The following is an 18336-nucleotide window of genomic DNA, read 5'->3' as shown; positions in this document are numbered from 1 at the left end:
GGCACTAGGTAGGAGTAGGACACCAAGTCCACCCCCCGCAGTTCCTGGTTAGATCCAGGGTCAGAATCCACTGGTGCCCAGGGTGGACGGTGGGGCCACAGAGGGTACAGAAAGTCTTCTCTGGGTGGGGCCCAAACCCACGACTTCACAGCCTTCCGTGGCTCAGCCCTTCAGAGCCTCGCCCTCCACACACTAGGAGGCTCTAACCAAAGTCTTGGCTGAATCCTTTCTCTGCAGAAACTCCTCTTCATCGCACACAGCCTGTCTCGTGAGTCTTCTCAGGTCTCGCACGTTGAACTCCCACACGGAAGGAAGAGACAATCTGCCAGAGTGTGGGGTGGGGAGGCCCCTCCTGGTCTGAGAGGGCAGTCAGTGACCCGGTGCTCACCGAGTGCCCTCTGAGCTCCTGAGTCCCCAAGCCCTTGGTGAGGTCAACTAGAGAGGTCAACAGGACATGCGCCCACATGGGAGTACATATGAAGTACTCATGCACATGCAATGCACATAATAATCACACACATGGGCACACTGACTCACAATATTCACACACATGCATGTCCCAACTCATAAACACACATACACGATTCACACATAGACCACACACAGTGGTGCCACATGCACATATGTGCATGCACGCACACCCTAATCTCACACATGTGATATTCCCATAGACACCTGCTCAGTGCACACACACACACACACCAGTTAGAACAGCCGAGAGCCTTCCATGGTAATGAAGACCACAGCCAGGGCAGGCCCATTGGGCTAGAAGTCAAAGGTCAGGTGTTCTTGCCCCAATGCTGCCAGGCATCCCCTAGGATATTTTGGATGAGCCCCTAAGACTCAGTTTCCTCAACTGAAAAATGGGCTAGCAGTGCTTCCTGGAGTAGTTATAGGTTTGAAGGGAAACGCTTTGGGGACTAAGGTGCTGTGCTTGTGTGACAGAGAGTGACAGCAGACAGATTTAGAGGGCCCCCCCGGAGAGTTGGGTGGTGACGGATGAAGACCTGGAATCGGGCTGAGGCTGAGGTCAGGGGAGGGCCATGTCTGGACATGGGCTCTCCTGATGGGCGGGGGCCACTGGATGAGCTGTGGATGTGGAGGAGGTTCAGGGAGAGGGCCAGGAGCCAGAGATGGCGGGGGAGGCAAGGGGGTGGGAACAGGGAAGCCTGCAGGAAATCTTGTTTGGAAGCTCAAAGTCAGCACCCGAAGCCCATTACCACTGTCCACAGGGGGCAGGGAGAGGGGAGGGGGCCCAGATCCTCTTAGCAGACCTGAGCAGGGGAGGAAGGAGGGAGGGTGGTGGGCCGCCTGGGTGGGTGATTTCTCGCTCGCACTAATCCCAGCATGGAGCTGGGGACAGGCGGCGGAATGGGCAGGGGTCTGTTGCGTGATGTGTGCCGGGTGTCTGTTGCGGGCTCGTGGGGGCACACAGGCGAGCCTCGGTGCACTGGCGATTACAGAGTTGTGAGGCTGCGATGCGCAGAGACGTGTGTGTGACTTTGCCTGCGCATCTCTGAAGCATGCGGATGGCATGTGGCTAGCGGTGCGTGGGAGTGGGGGTGTTTTCATGTGCATTCTCGTGTGTTCTCGTGGGCCTGTCTGGGTGATGCTGTGTGTGTTCCGGCACGAGTGTCCGTTGCATTCTGGGGGGTGTGCTCATGTCTCCCCCCACCTGGTTGTGGATGTGTAGCTGTATGGTGTGTGTGGCAGTCGTGGTGATGGTTGGAGAGCGTGGTACTTACCCTTGCTGTACATCAGAATGCGTTGGAATGAGCTTTAAAGAATTCTGGTGCCCAGATCCTTAGAACGACGAACCAGACTCTCTAAAGGGTCGGGCCAGGCATCTGCATTTTGAAAGACTGTTCAACTGATTCCACTGGGCACCGAAGTGAAGAAACAGTGACTGCGCGGGCAAACCCCAGGAGAGTGGCCCTGTCCCTTCTTCTCACCAAGATGGACACAGGGACGGACTCCAGGCCCCAGACCCCTAGGGACCAGGGCAAGTTGTAAGCTGGGTTGTCCCAGCCTGGGACAGTTGGGGGCCCAAAGGAGACCAACGTCACTCAGTCCAGATAGACGCTGCTTTCCATTCGCAGCAAGCTGTGCCCTTCCCTGCCTCCTGTCTGCAGGCTGCCCCCCAACAGGCCGGCTCCTCTCGCTCCTAGTGGAAGCCAAGGGAGGGAATTGGTTGGAGGGTGGGCCAGGGCTGCTACGGGATGGGAGGATGGAGGCTTGGAGATAAGTGCAGGGGCCAGCAGGCCCTTTCGGAGCCACGCCTGGGCCTGGGGCAGGAGGGGCAGGGCAGTGAGCCGCCGCCCTGCTCAGCTGCTATGATTTTGTGGTGACGTGCTCCCCAAGGGCAAGTGCTGCCCCTCTCTGAAGCTCAGTTTCCCCACATGTGAAATGCAGCAGTCTCCGAGGTGCCTCTCAGGTCTCAGGGGTGTCTTCTGGTGTGTTTACGTGTAAGTGTGTACACATATTAAACATACTAATGAGTGTAAGAGACAGAGAGATGCCCCTGTGAGGGGTTTTCATGCTGGTTCATTGCAGTTTGGAGGAAAAGCTCTTTGGCCAACCCGACAAGTGCCTCCCTGGCTTCGGTGTGTGTCCCCACGGAGGTGCAGCCCAGGCTGCCCGGTGGGAATTCTGGGTCATGCTACGTCTCGACTGGAGACTTCCCAGGTTCACTCTCAGGGCCCAGGTCCTTTGATACCACCCCCCTCACTGTAGATGGCACGTTCAGGCCACAGGGGGGATGTGGCTCATCCAAGGGACCCGCCTCCTGCTGCCTTTCCAGAGCATAGGCCACAGCTTCTTCACCGAGGCAGAGTCATTCATTCTCTGTTCAGAAAGCACCCACTGTGTGCCAGGCCCCATGGGGAAGAAGAGGTGAAGACAACACGGTCCCCGACCGGGAGCAGCAATCCCGAGTCTGTCCTCGAGTGCTGGTTTCTCCCTTCGGCCAGGTCCCTCCCAAAACGGGTGGGAGAGGAGGGGAGGCCTTGCATTTACTGAGAACCAGTGGTGTGCCGGGTACCGTCCTCATGTGTATTAACTTCATTGAATCCTTACAGCGACCCTCTAGGCAGCTACAAGTATTGTCGTTCCCATTATACAGATGGGAAAACTGAGGCTCAGAAGGTTAAAGAAATTGGCCAGGGCCACAGCTAGTCGGCGGCAGAGCATGGACGCTTCTGCAGACGTCCTGCTCCCAGAGCGGCAGGGAAGCCCCGCAGAGCACTGAGCGGCCAGGCGCCCTTGCTGAACTCTCGCTCTGGTCCTCCTCGGGCATTGCGTGGTGTGCGTTCCGGCCTGCCCACTGGTGCGAGTGGTCTTTGGCCCCAATCCAGCCCCAGTCCCACCGCCAGGTCCAATGTCCTGACCTCATCGGTCTCAGCTCTGCCCCTCCCTCCCTCCGCTGCTTTCTGCGGAGGCCCCCACTCATCTACCCCGAACCCTGCCACAGAGCCCCCATGATGTGATCGCCCCTTCTAATTGCAGCCTCGCTCCCAAAGCCACGTTCGGTTATCACAGAGGGTGCAGATCTCTCAGCTCAGCCTCCTCGGTCCCAGGCCCTGCGGGCCAGCTCAGGAACGGAGGGAATTAATTACATTTCTCCCAGCCCCTTCTTTTAAAGTAGGGGAGCGCCAGCAAGTCCCGGGGGAGGGGGCGGTGAGCAGAGGATGTGGAAGGGGGGCTGGCACAGGGCTCCCTCAGCTCCCACCCCCCCAAAAACCTGCAAGCCTCTCCCCAGCGGCGGAAGGGGGGGTGAGGCCAGCCCCTTATTGATTTAGTCTGGTGGAGGCTGGGACTGATTTAGAGAAGAGGGAGAGGAAGGGGCTGGGGGCAGGCGGGGGTGGGGGTGCCATGGCCAGTGGGGGGGTAGAGGAAGGGATGGCTGTCACTCAGCCTGACGGACAGCCGGGAGATTTGCCTTCAGATAAAACCTTACAGATGTGGAGGTCGGTATTGATTTTGAGTTAGTAACGGTAACGTACCAAGAAGTAATACATTAGTGAAAGCAAGGTCACCGGGAAAAAAGTAAAACCCACCAGGGAGAGGCCTTAGCATTCTTGAGGAGGGTGGATTACCGCATCAGACCAGGACTTCCTCCGGTTCAGAAGTTTGCAGGCTCCGGACCTCAGCCAGGCCCCTAATGGTGGGCAAACGCTCTGTGCTTCTGAGGGCAAAAAGGGACTCCGGGGAGTCCATGGGCCAACTGGAGGCCCGGAGGGCCACGCGGCCTGCAGCGCTCTGCGCGGTGGGCTCCCGAGAGCCTCTCTGTGTTCTGCCCATTCTCCGCAGCACGGCTTGTTGTGGGGAAGAACACGCTAGAAGTCAGAGAGACCCGGGTTCGTATCCCAGCCCTGCCGCTCACTGGTTGTGTTCTCTCAGGTGCACCTTTCACTCTGCGGTCCGCGGAGTGGGGGCAGTGACAGTCTGTTTCCTCGAGGAGTCGCTGCTCCTACCTCGCACCTCCCTCGGCTGAGTCCCGCCGCCCCATTTGCTTGGAAGCGGCCACGCACCATGCGCATGGAATGGAAGCCCTGTGATCCACAGGCCTCCAGGGGCTCTGGGACAGAGCGAGCAGGTGCCATTCACACCTACCCCAGACGGGGATTTGGTTTGGTGTTCCAGGGCAGATACCACCGAGCTCCCTGGGCCTGAGCTGATTCAGAGCTGCCTGGTAATGGCCCAGGGTCCAAGGCCTCCCGAGCCCCTGGGCACCACACAAGTCCCTCTGACAAAGGATTCTCCTTCCGGTGTGCAAGGTTTTCACTTACACCAGTGACCTTCCCAGTATTACCTGCGCCCACCTCAGGGCCTTTGCACTCCCCAGTTCCCCTAGCAGGAAAGCTGTCTGTCTGCTACATCTCCTCATGGTGTGCTCTTTTGGTACTGATCACACCTCTTTTGGGGAGGTCTTGCCTGACTGGCTCTGGGAAGGTGCCGGGGCAGGTAAATGACAAAATAGGGGTGTCCCCGGCGCTGAGGGGAGTGTGTTAGAGCATCATGGGAAGACTCGTAGGGGGAAGGACCCCCACCAGTAGCTGCCCAGGGAACATACTGGCTGGTCCCTAGAGTAAGAACCTCTAAAGGGGTCACGTGCCTAAAAGTGAGTTAGTGCCCCATCTTTGAGTTAGTCTTGGCACTGTCCAGGAGAACGAGTGGGGTCCGGCCAACTGGCCCTACTGTGAGACGGGGAGAAACGCCAGCCCTGCATGGGCCTCAGGTTTGTCATCTGAGAAATGGGCCTCACAGCTCCATCCCACATGTCTCTGTAGGGCTCTGGATTGGGAGCGTCCCATGAGTCTGAGGCTGAGAAAGACGGTGGCGGAGGCAGGGAAGACTAGAGGGCGGGGGCTACTCATTCCTGAGCACTTCCTCATGCCAGGCTGGACACACAGCCCTTTCGCTGCAGAGCACATCCCATCCCCCGCCTCACTCTGAGTTAAGCCCATCATCACCTGAGTTAGGGCACACGGCCCCTCAGGATGGGGCAGTCGCAGAGGGTCAGGGACACCCGGAGGCTGCACAGCTAGGAAGTGGAGGTCCTCCGTGCCTGTCCCTGGCGCGAGGATGTCGATCCCTACCGTGCCCTCATGTCTACGGCAGGGGCAAGTTGAGAGTGAGAAGGCAACCGTTTACGAAGATGTCAGCAGCCACAAGGTCGTTGCTCAGATGTCTTTCACCCTCTGTGTCTCGGGAGGTAGGTGGGGAAACCAGGAGCCAGAGAGCACAGTCATGTGCCCAGCGTGGATGGTGTTGGGCAGACTGTCAGCAAGCTTGGCCTCACGGGGCACTGGGGCCTCCCTCCCGTAGAGGGTGGTGTTACCAGAAGGTTACCAGGGTCCTGGGCCCTGTAGGTTAGATGCACAAAGGTCTGCCCCTCCCCCTCCCCCTCCCCCTCCCCCTCCCTCACGGACTGACCAGGGCACTGTGCTCTCTCACTCTGCAGGGAGTCCTGCTGCCTGCCCCTGTCTCCCCACTGTCTCTTCTAGAGAGCTGGACAGCTGTTGTTACCTCCTCCAGGTGGACCACCTGGCTGTCTGGGGGCCCTCCTCTGGGCTCGCACCACCCCCTGAGCTGCCTCTGGGACAATTGGTCACTCCATACCTTGACGATCTGTTGCCATGTGCCCCCCGCCCCCCCGGACCCAAACACTCCCCAAGCTGAGGGCCGTGACCATGGCTCTCCATCCTGTGAAGTCCCAGGGCTCCGCCTCAGGTCTGGTGTCGAGGCACCATCAATGCGTGTTTGCTGAATGAATGTGTGAACACACCAGTGAACCAACACCAGGTTCCTTAAGCAGGGTCTCTAGGGACGAGTCCCACTCCATCGGTCTGAGTTGCCAGCACTGACGGTGGGTTCCTGTTTGCTGAACCAGGCCACTCAAGGAGGCGGGGACAGTCGCAGACATCTGGGGGCTGTCAAAATTGAAGAAAGGCTCAGGGGAGGCCTCTGGACAGACTGGCCATGTGCATGGGTATTGCACATTCCCAGGAGGGCACCAGGTCTTGGCCAAAGTCAAAAGCATAGCAGGCCTAGCACGGGGTGAGGGGTGAAGCCATCAGACCCAAGTCCTGCTCTAACCTTTGTGCTGGAGGTGGGGCATCCCAGTCTGATGGGGGAGGCACTGGCCCTGTCCTCGGGCAGCTCCCTGTCTGATAAGATTAGCCGGTTTGTTAATTCATTCCTTCCTGCACTTGGGCATTCCTTCAGCCAGTCAGGCCTGGGGCTAGAGAGGTGAACAGGCCCCACCTCACCCCAGAGCTCACAACGGGGGAATCTCCCTGGGTCAGGACCTAACCAGGAGAAACCACTAACTCTCTTACCCACAAGGACAAGCAGACAGGTTGCCCAAAGATCTCAGTGCTGCCGGGGCCTCCAGAGACAAACGCCAGCAATGGCCTGCCTGGTTCCAGCCTGGCATCGTCCCTGTGGTGCTTGCATCTTTGGGGTCCTTCCCGCGCCCACCCCGGCCACTCAGCCGATTCGGATGGTCTCTCCCCACAGGTGATGAGCATTCTGAGCAACCCCAGCGCAGTGGCGCCTCAGCCGCAGGCCGACTTCTCCATCTCCCCGCTGCACGGGGGCCTGGACTCGGCCCCCTCCATCTCGGCCAGCTGCAGCCAGCGGGCGGACTCCATCAAGCCGGGGGACAGCCTGCCTACCTCCCAGTCCTACTGCCCACCCACCTACAGCACCACCGGCTACAGCGTGGACCCCGTGGCTGGCTACCAGTATGGCCAGTACGGCCAGAGTGAGTGCCCGGCGCCCCGGCCTCCCCCTCCCCACCCCGCCCCCTGCTTATTCGTAGAGAGCTATAAGGGGCTGTTGGGGTGGGGGGTTCCCATCTCACAGATGAGGACATGGAGGTCCAGATGGGAGAAACAGCCATTCTAAGATGATACTGAGCTAGACCCCGCAGCTGCCGCCACCGCAGAGGAAAGCTTTCTCATAGGCGCACAGGGCTGGGCAAACGTAGGTTCACAGTTGTTCACACGGAAATGCACACAGGTTACGATTCTCACAATAGCTCGACAAACTCAGAAGAATGCCACTCACAACTATAAACCTACTGTTGCCCACCCCTGCATAATATGAGCCGCAAATGGCATTTAAAATTTCCAGGGAGCCACATTGTATTTTATTTATTTTATTATTTTTGAACATCCTCACCCAAGGATATGTTTATGGATAGAGAGGGAGAGAGAGAGAACCATGGATGTGAGAGAGAAACGTCGATGGTTCGCCTTCCTGTATGTGCGCACCCCTCCTGGGGATCAAACCTGCAATCTGGACAGGTGCCCTGGCCAGGAATCGAACCCACAACCTTTTGGTGTACAGGCCGACACACTGAACTGGCTGGGCCACCTGGCCAGGGCTAAGAAGTCGTTATTTTAAAATGTGAGAAGTAATAGCAAAATTATCTCTACTAACAAATTTTAACACATTCTATCTAAAAGGTGATCCTTTTGGCATATAATCCATGTAAAATTATCAATGAAATATTTTACATTCTTTTCTTCATTCTGCCTCTTGGAAATGCATCCCATTTTCATTCAGACACAAAGTGTTCATTGGAAATGCTTGACCTGCATTAATGTTTCATACAATTTACTACTAAGGAAATTGTGGGTTTGCATACCCAGGTTGTTCCAAAGATACTGAAAAGTTTCCCACCCACTAAATTAAACTGAATTTGAGTTTTTAAATTTAAATTAGGTAAGATGAAATCAAAATGTAAAATTTGGCTCCTCAGCCTCACCACCAGTCAGGTGCTGCAGAGCCGCCCGTGGCTGGCAGCCACTCACAAGTGAGTGGGACAGTGTGGCGTTAGGGACCCTGCCCCTCTCTGTCCCCTGGCCATGAGGCACTGCTGTATTTGGAGCTCTGTCCTCTACCCCTGTCCTCAGCCTCGGTTTCCCAAAATTTTGAGCGTGTCTCACGAGCCCAGCCCAGTCACCGTCCCCTTGGCGTTCTGCCTGGAGGCGGGCCGTGCAAACCCTCAAACCAAAAGCTCAGAAGGCAGCCCAGCCCCAGCTCCCAGCTGCTGACCGGGGCAGCAGCAGGGCAGGGTCCCAAGAGGGCAGAGGTCACCGAGGTCACTGGCTGCTCCTCCTGCCCCACCTCCCGGCAAAGGCCTCACCTGCTGGTGTCAAACTAATCAGAAGGGCGTGTGGCGAGAGGGTGAGACCTCCCAGCCCAAGGCCATCCTCACACAGCCCCTGTCCTCGCCACAGCCTCAGCCCAGCCTCAGTGACCTCTGCTTCCTGTTCCCCACACCAGCCCACTCCTCCTCATATGACCTTGGCCTCCACGGCTAAATGAGGGCCAGCTGTGCTGGCCTCCACATCCCAGCTGTGTTCATGCCTTCCTCCTACATGTGCACATGTGAATATGATATATGTGCACACCTGTGTGTGCATGAGAGTGAATATGTGTTTTGGATGTGTTACAGTTTGTGTGTCTGTGTATTTGTGAGGATTCCAACATACAAGTGTTAGTGCACACATTCTTGTGCATAGGTGAATGGGTATATGTGAGTGGCACATGCAGGGATGTGTGTATGTGATTATTCACACATGTGTGAGTTTAAATTAGCATGCGGTGCATATATGGTATGCACATGGGCTTTTATGTGAGCATGTTTGCACACATGGACATGTGTGGCTATAACAACACACGTGTTTGTATGTGCGTCCAGGCATGTGCATGTGTCTGTGCCTCTGTGTTTGCCATATGGTGTGTGTATGTTTATTGTGTGGACATGTATTAATAAAGAGGTGTGGATGTGAGTGTGCACGTATGTGTACATGCGTGCACATGTGCCTGAGTGTGTCTGTATTAGGAGGGTGTATGTGGACAGGTATACAATGCATGCCATGTGTAAATATGGGTGTGTGCACACACGAGTGTCTGCATAGGCGTGGCTGCGTGCTCCTGTGTATAGCTGTGTGTCCAGGCTCGGACACATGGTGGCATCTGTGTGTATAACTGTGAGTGAATGTGTGTGCATGGGGAGCAAGTGTGTGGAGGCACAATAACGTGGGTGCACACACGTTTGAGCGTAGGGTGCGTCCATGCAGATGATGTTTTCCAGAGGAGCCGAGGGAGACCACTGCCCCAGCCACACGCTGGGGCGCGGAGCGGCGGGACACATGTGCTCTTGATAAAGAGTTTAGAGCCCCGGCCTGGGGCAGGCGTTAGTCACACCCGGAGCCCCATGCCCGACTCCAGGGGCGCCTGCCCAGCTCGGAAATAAAATTAACCCCGAGTCAGCGCAGGGTGGTGAGGGAGGGGGATCAAAAGGGAAGGGCCCAGGAGGCGAGAAAGGAGTGTTTGTTCCCGTCTCCTCCTAGAAGCTGGCGGACTGACCCCTCCTCCCCCTCAGCCTCACTCCCACTCCCCTCTAGCTCCAGCCCAGCCCAGAGGGAATGAACACAAGACCCCGCCCCACGGAGGCTCCAGGGTTGGGCTAGGAGGGGCCTGAGGAAGTCCGCCTCACTTGCACCCTGAGAGTGAGCAAGGCACCCTGCTTCTCTGAGCCTCAGTTTTGCCATCTGTGAATTGGGGGCCCGGAGATTAGACCCAACCTTCTCAAAATTTTCCATTGTAGCATCTCCCTCACCTTTGACATCCTGGGACCAGGGAGGGATACACTGTGTCCCCACCGACCTCCCACTTCATGTTCATGGGCAACTGAATGCCCGTATGACTAGGCTCCCACAGCCCACAGGCAAAAGTCCTGAACTGCCTGTGCACACCCAGTCCAGCCTGCCATCTGCTCATGTCTGTCCTGTGCGTGAGTTTTCACCAAACAGGCACTGAGTGAAAGGCATGTTCCTCATTTCCTGTGATTCTCGAAACCCCATCCAAGGCAGATGTTATTTGTCCTCAGGTTGCAGATGCACAAGCTAAGGCTCAGAGAGGCTAGGAACTTCCCCAAGGTCACACAGCAGGTGAATAGGGGGTCCCGGGGGCTGCTAACTTTAAACCCAGTTCTCTGGCCAAACCACAAACTCATGTAAGACACCTCATAATGGTACACACCTAGACCCACTGTGTGCGGACTAACGTTCACAGCTTCACACCCACCTACGCTGCACAGAGGCACACACACAGAGATTAACTTCTACGTGAGTGTTCATGAATACGTGTGTATACATGGCTTTGGGGTGTAAAGATACAAAAATGGGTGTATGTGAAGAAAGAAATGGCTTTTTATTGAGCACCTAGTGTGGACCTGGCAGCCCATCCTCACGGCCATCCTGTATAGTTATTCCTATCAGTCGGATGAGGAAATGGGATACCCGGGAGGTTGTTTGCCCGAGGTCACACCACTGTGTGCATCCGTGTGTGCACACCCCCACCCACAGCCCCGCCCCAGAGGGCCTCGCCTTCAGGTGTGCAGGGCACGTGCACACGTGCCAGACCCTTAAAGGGCAGAGTGCATGTCCTCTCCCCAGCACGGGGACACCGCCACACCCTCCTCACCTGCCCCCAGCCACTGTCCATCTGTCTGTCTTTCTCCCCTGTCCCCGGAGGGGGTCGGGGTAGGGGGACAGGGACAGGGCACACGGCAGATTAATATGGCCCTGGTGTTCCCAGAGGCCAGGGCCGCACTAATGACGGGGCTGATAGAACGCAGAAGTGTGAAGAGAATTTTAATAGATCTGACAACTCTAATAAGAACTGGTGTCTGGAAGGGTCCCCCTCTGGGGCCGCGGGCTGACAGGATGCTGACGGCTGAGATTTGTTTACCGGTTGGCATCACAGCCGCATCTCCTGCCAACTCCCGATTAATCTAATTTGAGACGTTTGGAGCCCGAGCGTGGGTGCGAGGCAGAGAAGGGGAGGCACGGAGAGACAGAGGGACAGGGAGGGCTGATGACAGAGGCCATAACGAGAGATGCCACAGCCCTGCCCTCACCGACCCCCAGCTGGGCCCCAGGGAGAGGCAAGCTCTGCGGCGAGATGGGTGTCCTTGGAGTTGGCTGGGTCATCAGAAAAGTTTGGCTTCTTGCTCACCTTGGCAGGGCCCGGAGAAGCTCCCACTGTGTGCTGGGCCATGGTTAATGACTGGGAGAAGCTAAAGAGGAAGGGACAGAGTGATCAGAGGTGCAAACAGGACAAACTCAGGCTCTGCTATCTCACGTACGGTGCGTGACTCTGGGCCAGCAAATCTTTCTGTGCCTCAGTGTCCACCTCTGTAAAATGGGAACAGCTGTCCCTAAAGCCTGGGGCTGCTGAAAGAACTCAGTGTGATCATGTCCGCCTGGCCCATAGTAAGGGCTCATACACGGGGGTCTTACTTCGTTGTTCTTGCCACTGCTATTCAAAGCCAGACCCTCCTGCCCGTCCGCAGGAAGAGTTGGAGAGGCTGGCATCAGAGGGTAGCATGATGTGGAGGAAGGAGGGGTGGGCAGAGCCTTTGGCAATTCAGGAAGCATCACCACACTCGACCATGTGCCCTTGGAGAAGTCACTTACATTTCCAGAGTGGAAAGTGAGGCCGGTGCAGGATCTGGGGTGTGCCCCGTGCACTCTCAGTGCTGGGGTTATACGTCAGGCGGCTGCGGGGTGAAGTCGTGGGGGTGGTCAGGAGCCGCATCAGACTGCTCCGTGTGAATCCTGGCTCCACAGCTTAGGAGCCACGTGACCCTTCAAATTATGCCGTCTCTCAGGGAAGGGTCCCCGTTTCCTCGTCTGTTACGTGGGGATAAATCATTATCCCCAGCCTCAGAGAGCTGCTGTGAGATGACGCAGCAAAACTGCCTGAGACCTGAGCAAGCTCTCAGTAAACGTTAGCTCCTCCTCCTCCTGTTCCCATGGTGACTCTGAAAATTAGACTCCTCCCATTGGGCGGGCCCTAGAGCCCAGATAAGGCGGCTGCAAGCTGCAGGGCTGGTGTGGCCAGAAGAGCAAGGTCCCCTGAGGCCAGAGACGGGAGATGCCCCTGCCCCGGGAGACCCAGGGGGCAGACCCAGGCAGGGCAGGGCTGGCCCCCACCACCTCAGCCGGACCAGCTGGGAGTGTAAGGGACTGACCTCAGGCACAACCCAGTGGCTCATCCCAGGACATTTGCACATTCTTTAGGAATCTAGGAGACCGTGCCCTGAGCCAGCCCTCTGTGCTCAGCATCTTAAAGCACATTGTCTTACTTGATCCTCATAACAGCCCTTGAGGAGGGTAGAACTTGTTCTTTCCATTTGATGGGCAAGGAAACAGGTCTGGAATGGCAAGGACATTCGCCCAATGCCACATGCACAGGAGGTGGTTGGGACTCCATATTGCCCTCTTCACTTTCCTTCTTGCCCCATCGAAGGTCATGTCTGATTATTAAATTAGTGGCCCGTGTCTGCTGAGCTCGCTGTGTGCCAGGCACAGTGCTAACCAGCTAACCAGCCACTTTACATGCATTTTCCCATTTCATTCTCACCACAGCTCTTCAGCCTAGCTGCCATTATTACCCCCATTTTACAGACAAGGAAACTGAGGCTTGGGTAGGTGAAGTGAGATACTCAAAATTACACAAAGCTGACAGGCACAGGATCTGAACCTAGGTCATTTGAACTCCACGGCAATATGGCCTCCTATAGCTCAGTTCTTGGGCCTTGCCCTCTGGCCTCCCCCTCACCTCCTGGCTCCAACCACCTACCCTAGGCAAGAGCCCTCAGCTTCAGGAAGGCATGTAGAGTGTCACAGGGTCCCTCTGGGCAGGTGACAAAGCCTTGTGATCCCTCGTGCAACACTCTGTCCATCTTCCTCTCACCCCTGGGTTTGAGAGATCCCAGGGAGGTGGAGTGGCCACAGCTGATTTCTGACATAGTCTCAGGCAGGTGCAATTAACACACTCTAGACCACACGTGCACACACAGTCATGCCTGTACACACACACTCTGACACATGTGCATAGCTTAGGTGGAACTCACCTGTACACAGTTACCTGTACATGCATAAGCATTCCCGTAGTTCTGCTCATGCAGGTGCACACAACTCATCCACATCCATGCACACGCACTTGGGCAAGTATTGCTCACGTGGGAACATTCGTGTTCACGCCCATTGCTACCTCACCAAGATTCTCATTTCCACTGTTCCCTCTCTCACACGCACACGAGCACACACCTCCAACTCTCATCCCTTTCCCCCGGGTGACCAGAATTGACAAGGCTAATGGTCCCAGCTTCCTGCAGATCAGGGCCCTGGCTCCTCCCCTGAATGGACCCCTCAACTCAACTACAAAAGCAGCTTTAAGTTTTGAGTAAGGGGTCTTGCTTTGCCTCCTCCGTGAGCTGGGTTCGGGGTCCAGAGAAGGCAGAAGGACCTTGCCCTATTTGCTACCTGGGCCCCATGGGCTATGCACAGAAAGATGGACCAGTTCTTCTCTCAACAACAGGGGTGTCCTTGGGGCTTCCCTACAGAACTCACAAGAGAGCTGAGGTTCTATTATTATATTATTACTATTATTATTATTATTGAGTGTTAAGTAAGTATTTGCTGAACGATTGGAGAGAAGTGAGAACAAAGACCTTTATGATGAAATGGATGGATAGATGGATAAATGAATGGATGAGAAACCCCTGAATGAGAGGGATAAATGGATGGGTATGTATGTGGGTGGGTGGTTTGATGGCTAAGATACAGGACAGATAGAAGAATAGGAAAAAGAACTTTAATTTCTATGAGTTTTCTTTTTTTTTTTCTTCCCAGCTGCTGTTGATTACCTGGCCAAAAACGTGAGCCTCTCCACGCAGCGTCGCATGAAGCTGGGGGAACACTCCGCAGTGCTGGGACTCCTGCCGGTGGAAACTGGCCAGGCCTACTAGGGCCCCTGGGGCGACTTGCGCCAACCCCCGTCCCAGCTCAGCCCTCACTGACCCCTGAACCTCCCAGCCTCAGTCCCCTCCTGGCCCTGGGGGCCCCAGGAAGCCAGGAAAGGAGCCCATTCTCTTCTCATAGCCGGCCCTCTGGACATGTGCAGCCAGCCCCCCACTCACCTATGGCTGGAGACCTAACGTGACCGCCCCCCCCCACCTTGGAGTCTGCCCCTCTACTTTCTCCCTAGGAGAGTTTCTGGTCAGCCCACAGTCCTCGCCCGGTCAAACGCTGTCACGGCCTCTGTGCCACCTGAGACACAGGGATGGAAGCTCACCCCAAAAGAGCACCATGAACACCCCAGGGAGAATGGTGTTTGGGATGAGGTCCTGGAGCCCTTGGACTCCAGTGGGGATCCTGGCCAGAGGTAGGGGAGGAGCTCGCAGGCCACTCCCAGCTGGAAGTGCTGGGAGCCAGTCCCTCCGGGTGAGAGTCTGGCCGGGGCCAGAACCTCAGCCCACTCCTCCTCTGGAAGCCCGGACTCCAGCAGAGAGGGAACCAAGCCCTGGGGCTTCCCAGGAAAATCTCCCAGGAATTCTGAGGACTTCGGGACCCTCCCCACACACCTCTGTTGGGTGGAGGGGGAATCTAGTTGGGGCAGGGGACTGAGAAAACCAGGCAGAGACTTAACCAGGGGGCAGGGCCGTGTGGGGATAGGGCTCGTCACCAGAAGAGTGGCCCAAGATACAAGGACCCAATAAGGCATCCAGAAGCAACTGGCTTTCCTAATGAAGCCCAAGTCTGTTTTCTCACCCAGTGTGGGCCGTGGGGAGCCCACGAAACCCTCAGTGTTCACATCCACTGGATCAGATGAGAGGGGGAAGGGATCAACTCTTGAGGACCCACAAATGAAGAGGCATAGGGCAGCTCAGAAGGGTGTTTGTAACTGGGGTCCCTCTGCTTATGGGCCGCGACCCTTTGTTGCCAGAGGCTTCAGCTCTGTGGAGCTTTGATTTCTCGCGAGGCCTCCACAGAGACCTGAGCCCACCGCTGCACGCTCAGTCTTCTGGGAAGGGGCCTCCATCTGCGGGGGAGTCCCTTCGAGTTGCTGGGGGTGCCGAGAACTTTCCTTGGAGCTCAGAGCTCTGGAGAAGGGCTCTTGGACCAGCAGGGACCACTTGCTCCACAGACGAGACCACTGATTCCCCTTGGCATTTGGGGGAAGGGGACATGTCCCCGTCCACCCAGAGTGGCATCTTTCAGTGTTGATTCACTCCTAACCAAGAGGCCTCCGTCTCCTGGTGGAGAAACGCTGTGCAGGGACAGAGATGGTCCGTCTTCAAACCACCACCCCTGGGTGGAGGGGGATGCCGACAGTTCTGGAGAAGAGGGACATGCCCTTCTTGGCCACTCCAGTGGCCTCCTTCAGCTCCTTTTCTTTTGAGTCACAACCTCTGGGGAATGGTCCAAGCCCCTGACTACACCTCCCTTGGAACTTTTTACCACCTTCCCGTTGATCAAAACTAGATTCATCTTTGCCATCACCATCATTATAATCTACCCTTGGATCACCTTTCTCAAGTGCTGCTGGGTAAAAGGCACTGTGATGGGAGACACAGCCCAGAATCCGCAAAGACTGGACCAAATTGATTGTCCCCATGTGGGCACACGGCCACCTCTCTGCTCCAACCAGGCCCTTCGCCCTCAGCCAATGAGACATTCCCAGAGGGCGGGGCTGCGGCTTGGAGAGAGGAGCTGAGTTCCTCCCTCTGGGGGCCTGGACACTTTCCTACATGGACGTCACCCTGGTGAATAATGCTCTCTTGTTTCTCGTCTTCAGACTCAGTCATATCACGCCCATCCTGGACCACGCCAGGGTGGCCCGTATCTCTGGCTTAGAAGAACCTACTAAGAGTTGAGGACAAATAGCCTCTTTGGTAGCAGCGGACACCCAAGATGTGTGTGGCCCATCGAGTTCAGCCCAGGGTTCAATGGGAACATCCATCTTAGGAGACGTTTTGCTCTTTAAGCTATGGATGAAAAGGAAGACTGTGCGGCCCCTGGGTGGCCCACGATTCCGTAGCTGTTAAGGTCCGTCACAATCTTCATTCACATTCCTCGAGGGGCCGACCTCCCTCCTGGAGGCCTGGCTCAGGATTCGCCTGAGTCTCTCTCTACCCTGTTACCCAGGCGAAGGGATGTCAGGCAGGTGATGTCAAAACTGCTCGGTTCTACTCCCAGGAGGTGACATTCCAATGCAGGGACCAAGCCAAATCTCTGCCCCTAGGATGAAATGGGAATAAACCAAATGGTTTCTCATCACACCCAACCTCTCTGGAGTTCTCCCAAATACCACCACCTTGCTAAATCACAGGACTTATTCCCCCCAGGGGCCCCCACTCCCCTCAGAAAGAGACCCTGACCCAGACAGGTTTTCTCCTAAACCCCACGCATTGCTCTGTTTAGCCAGCTCGGCCTATAACACTCAGTCTTGTGTCGGCAGCTCACACACAGCTCACCAGAGAGAGGGTGTGGGATGAGGGATGCGAGGCCCCAAACTCTTGGGGGGTTGACCACAGCCCGAGAAAGGAGGCCGGAACCCCAGGGGCTGGGCCAGCCCGGGAACAAACCCCACCCACGCCTGTAAATAGTCCGTAGCAAGATAAGAGACGTTCCCTCCAGCTGATCTCAAATAGCTGTCGGTTCTCCCTCCGGGCAGCCCGTCTTCTGAGCTCATTGTACATTAGTTGGAAACGTGGTGATGTGCTGTTCGTTTCTAGGAAGTTGACTTTTCTATGTATAAATATATATACTAAACAAGGAAAGAGACCCCCACAGTGCGTGTCATGCTAGTACCAGGGGCCACCTGTAGGGATGTATCTGCGTGTCGTGTGTTTTCAAACTGTACATTCCGGGTTCTCTTGGGTTCTTTCATTTGTATTGCTTTTGCTTGTTTCATTTGGTATTTCTCTCTTGCTATGAAAAGAGAAGTGACGTGTAAGAACCGAGCTATGCTTTTATACTCTTTATTTTTTACTTGACTTACCTTTGCCATCCTTTTGCCAGTGGAACATGAAGGAGAAGAGAGACTGGGGCATGAGAGAGAAGGGAAGAAGGAAGAGAGGTTTGCCCAGAGGAGAGATGGGAAGGTCGGATGTCCAGTCTGACCATGGCTTGACCACTGCACCAAAATCCAATGTTGTTGTCCGTGGCGCTTTGGATTCTGGAACTTGCTGCAACTCCACAGTTGCCCCCCAAAGACACTCTCTGGGGCCTCTCTCAGACTGCTGTTCTCCTCAAGCTCCCAAATGTGCCCCTCCCTATTGGACACTTTTTGAGGTCGACAGGTCTTCTCTCCTCCCCTCCTGTAGAGGCACCAAGCCAGGACCAAATCGGGGGGGGGGGGGGGGGGGNGAGGGGGGGGGGGGGGGGGGTCCTCCAGCCGCCATCTTGAAATGCTCAGAGACAGCATGCATTGAATGCTTTCTCCGTCGCCTCGGCCGTGGCCAGTCCCCTGCCCAGGAAATATCTACATAGCACTCTAGATCATTCCTTCTTCCTAGTAACTGCAACTCGGTTGCTTCTGTGTGTGACTCGACAGCTGTTTTCCTCCACGTGGAAGTGTACGTGTGCATGAGAGTGTGAGTGGGGTGTGCGCGTGGGCTCGAGGGTGTGTGTTTAAATATAATCGCGCCATAATTTATTCAGCTATATGGAGTAGTAGACTAGAAAGAGAAACTGGCATTTGCTTTAACTACCTGCTTGTAAGCGCTTCCTCTGTAACTCAGGCGTAACTGTTATACATTAAAAGAAATTAAAAGCATTTCCAAGGTTCCGTGGACTCACTCCATCAGCACCGTGTGGCTGCCCTGAAAGGGTCTGCGGGGTGGGGGAGAAGTAATTGGACCTAATGTAGAGGCCCCACCGGGCCCCGCACTGCTCTCACGCCCCGATGGGTCCCTCGGTGCCATGCAGCTGCTGGATCCACAGTGGCTCCCTCATCAATATT

General features: G+C 55.9%; 1 protein-coding gene across 3 annotated transcripts in view; it reads left to right on the top strand.

Annotated features, from left to right (window-relative positions):
* Positions 1–17725, top strand: part of PAX7 (paired box 7) — a 97202-nt gene extending 79477 nt beyond the window's left edge. For all 3 annotated transcript variants that reach the window (XM_037045065.1, XM_037045066.1, XM_037045064.1), the window contains exons 8-9: positions 7021–7267; positions 14223–17725. In XM_037045065.1, the coding sequence (XP_036900960.1) occupies positions 7021–7267; positions 14223–14338 (363 nt within the window). In that variant the 3' untranslated portion in view covers positions 14339–17725. The remainder of the gene's footprint in view (positions 1–7020; positions 7268–14222) is intronic.
* Positions 17726–18336: the final 611 nt, after the last annotated feature.

Source organism: Sturnira hondurensis, unplaced genomic scaffold (assembly GCF_014824575.4).
Source record: "Sturnira hondurensis isolate 20B ecotype Veracruz unplaced genomic scaffold, ASM1482457v3 Scaffold0004257, whole genome shotgun sequence".
NCBI classification, from domain to species: domain Eukaryota; kingdom Metazoa; phylum Chordata; class Mammalia; order Chiroptera; family Phyllostomidae; genus Sturnira; species Sturnira hondurensis.
The sequence above is the reverse complement of the archived record's forward strand: the minus strand, read 5'-3'. Positions and strand labels throughout refer to the sequence as shown.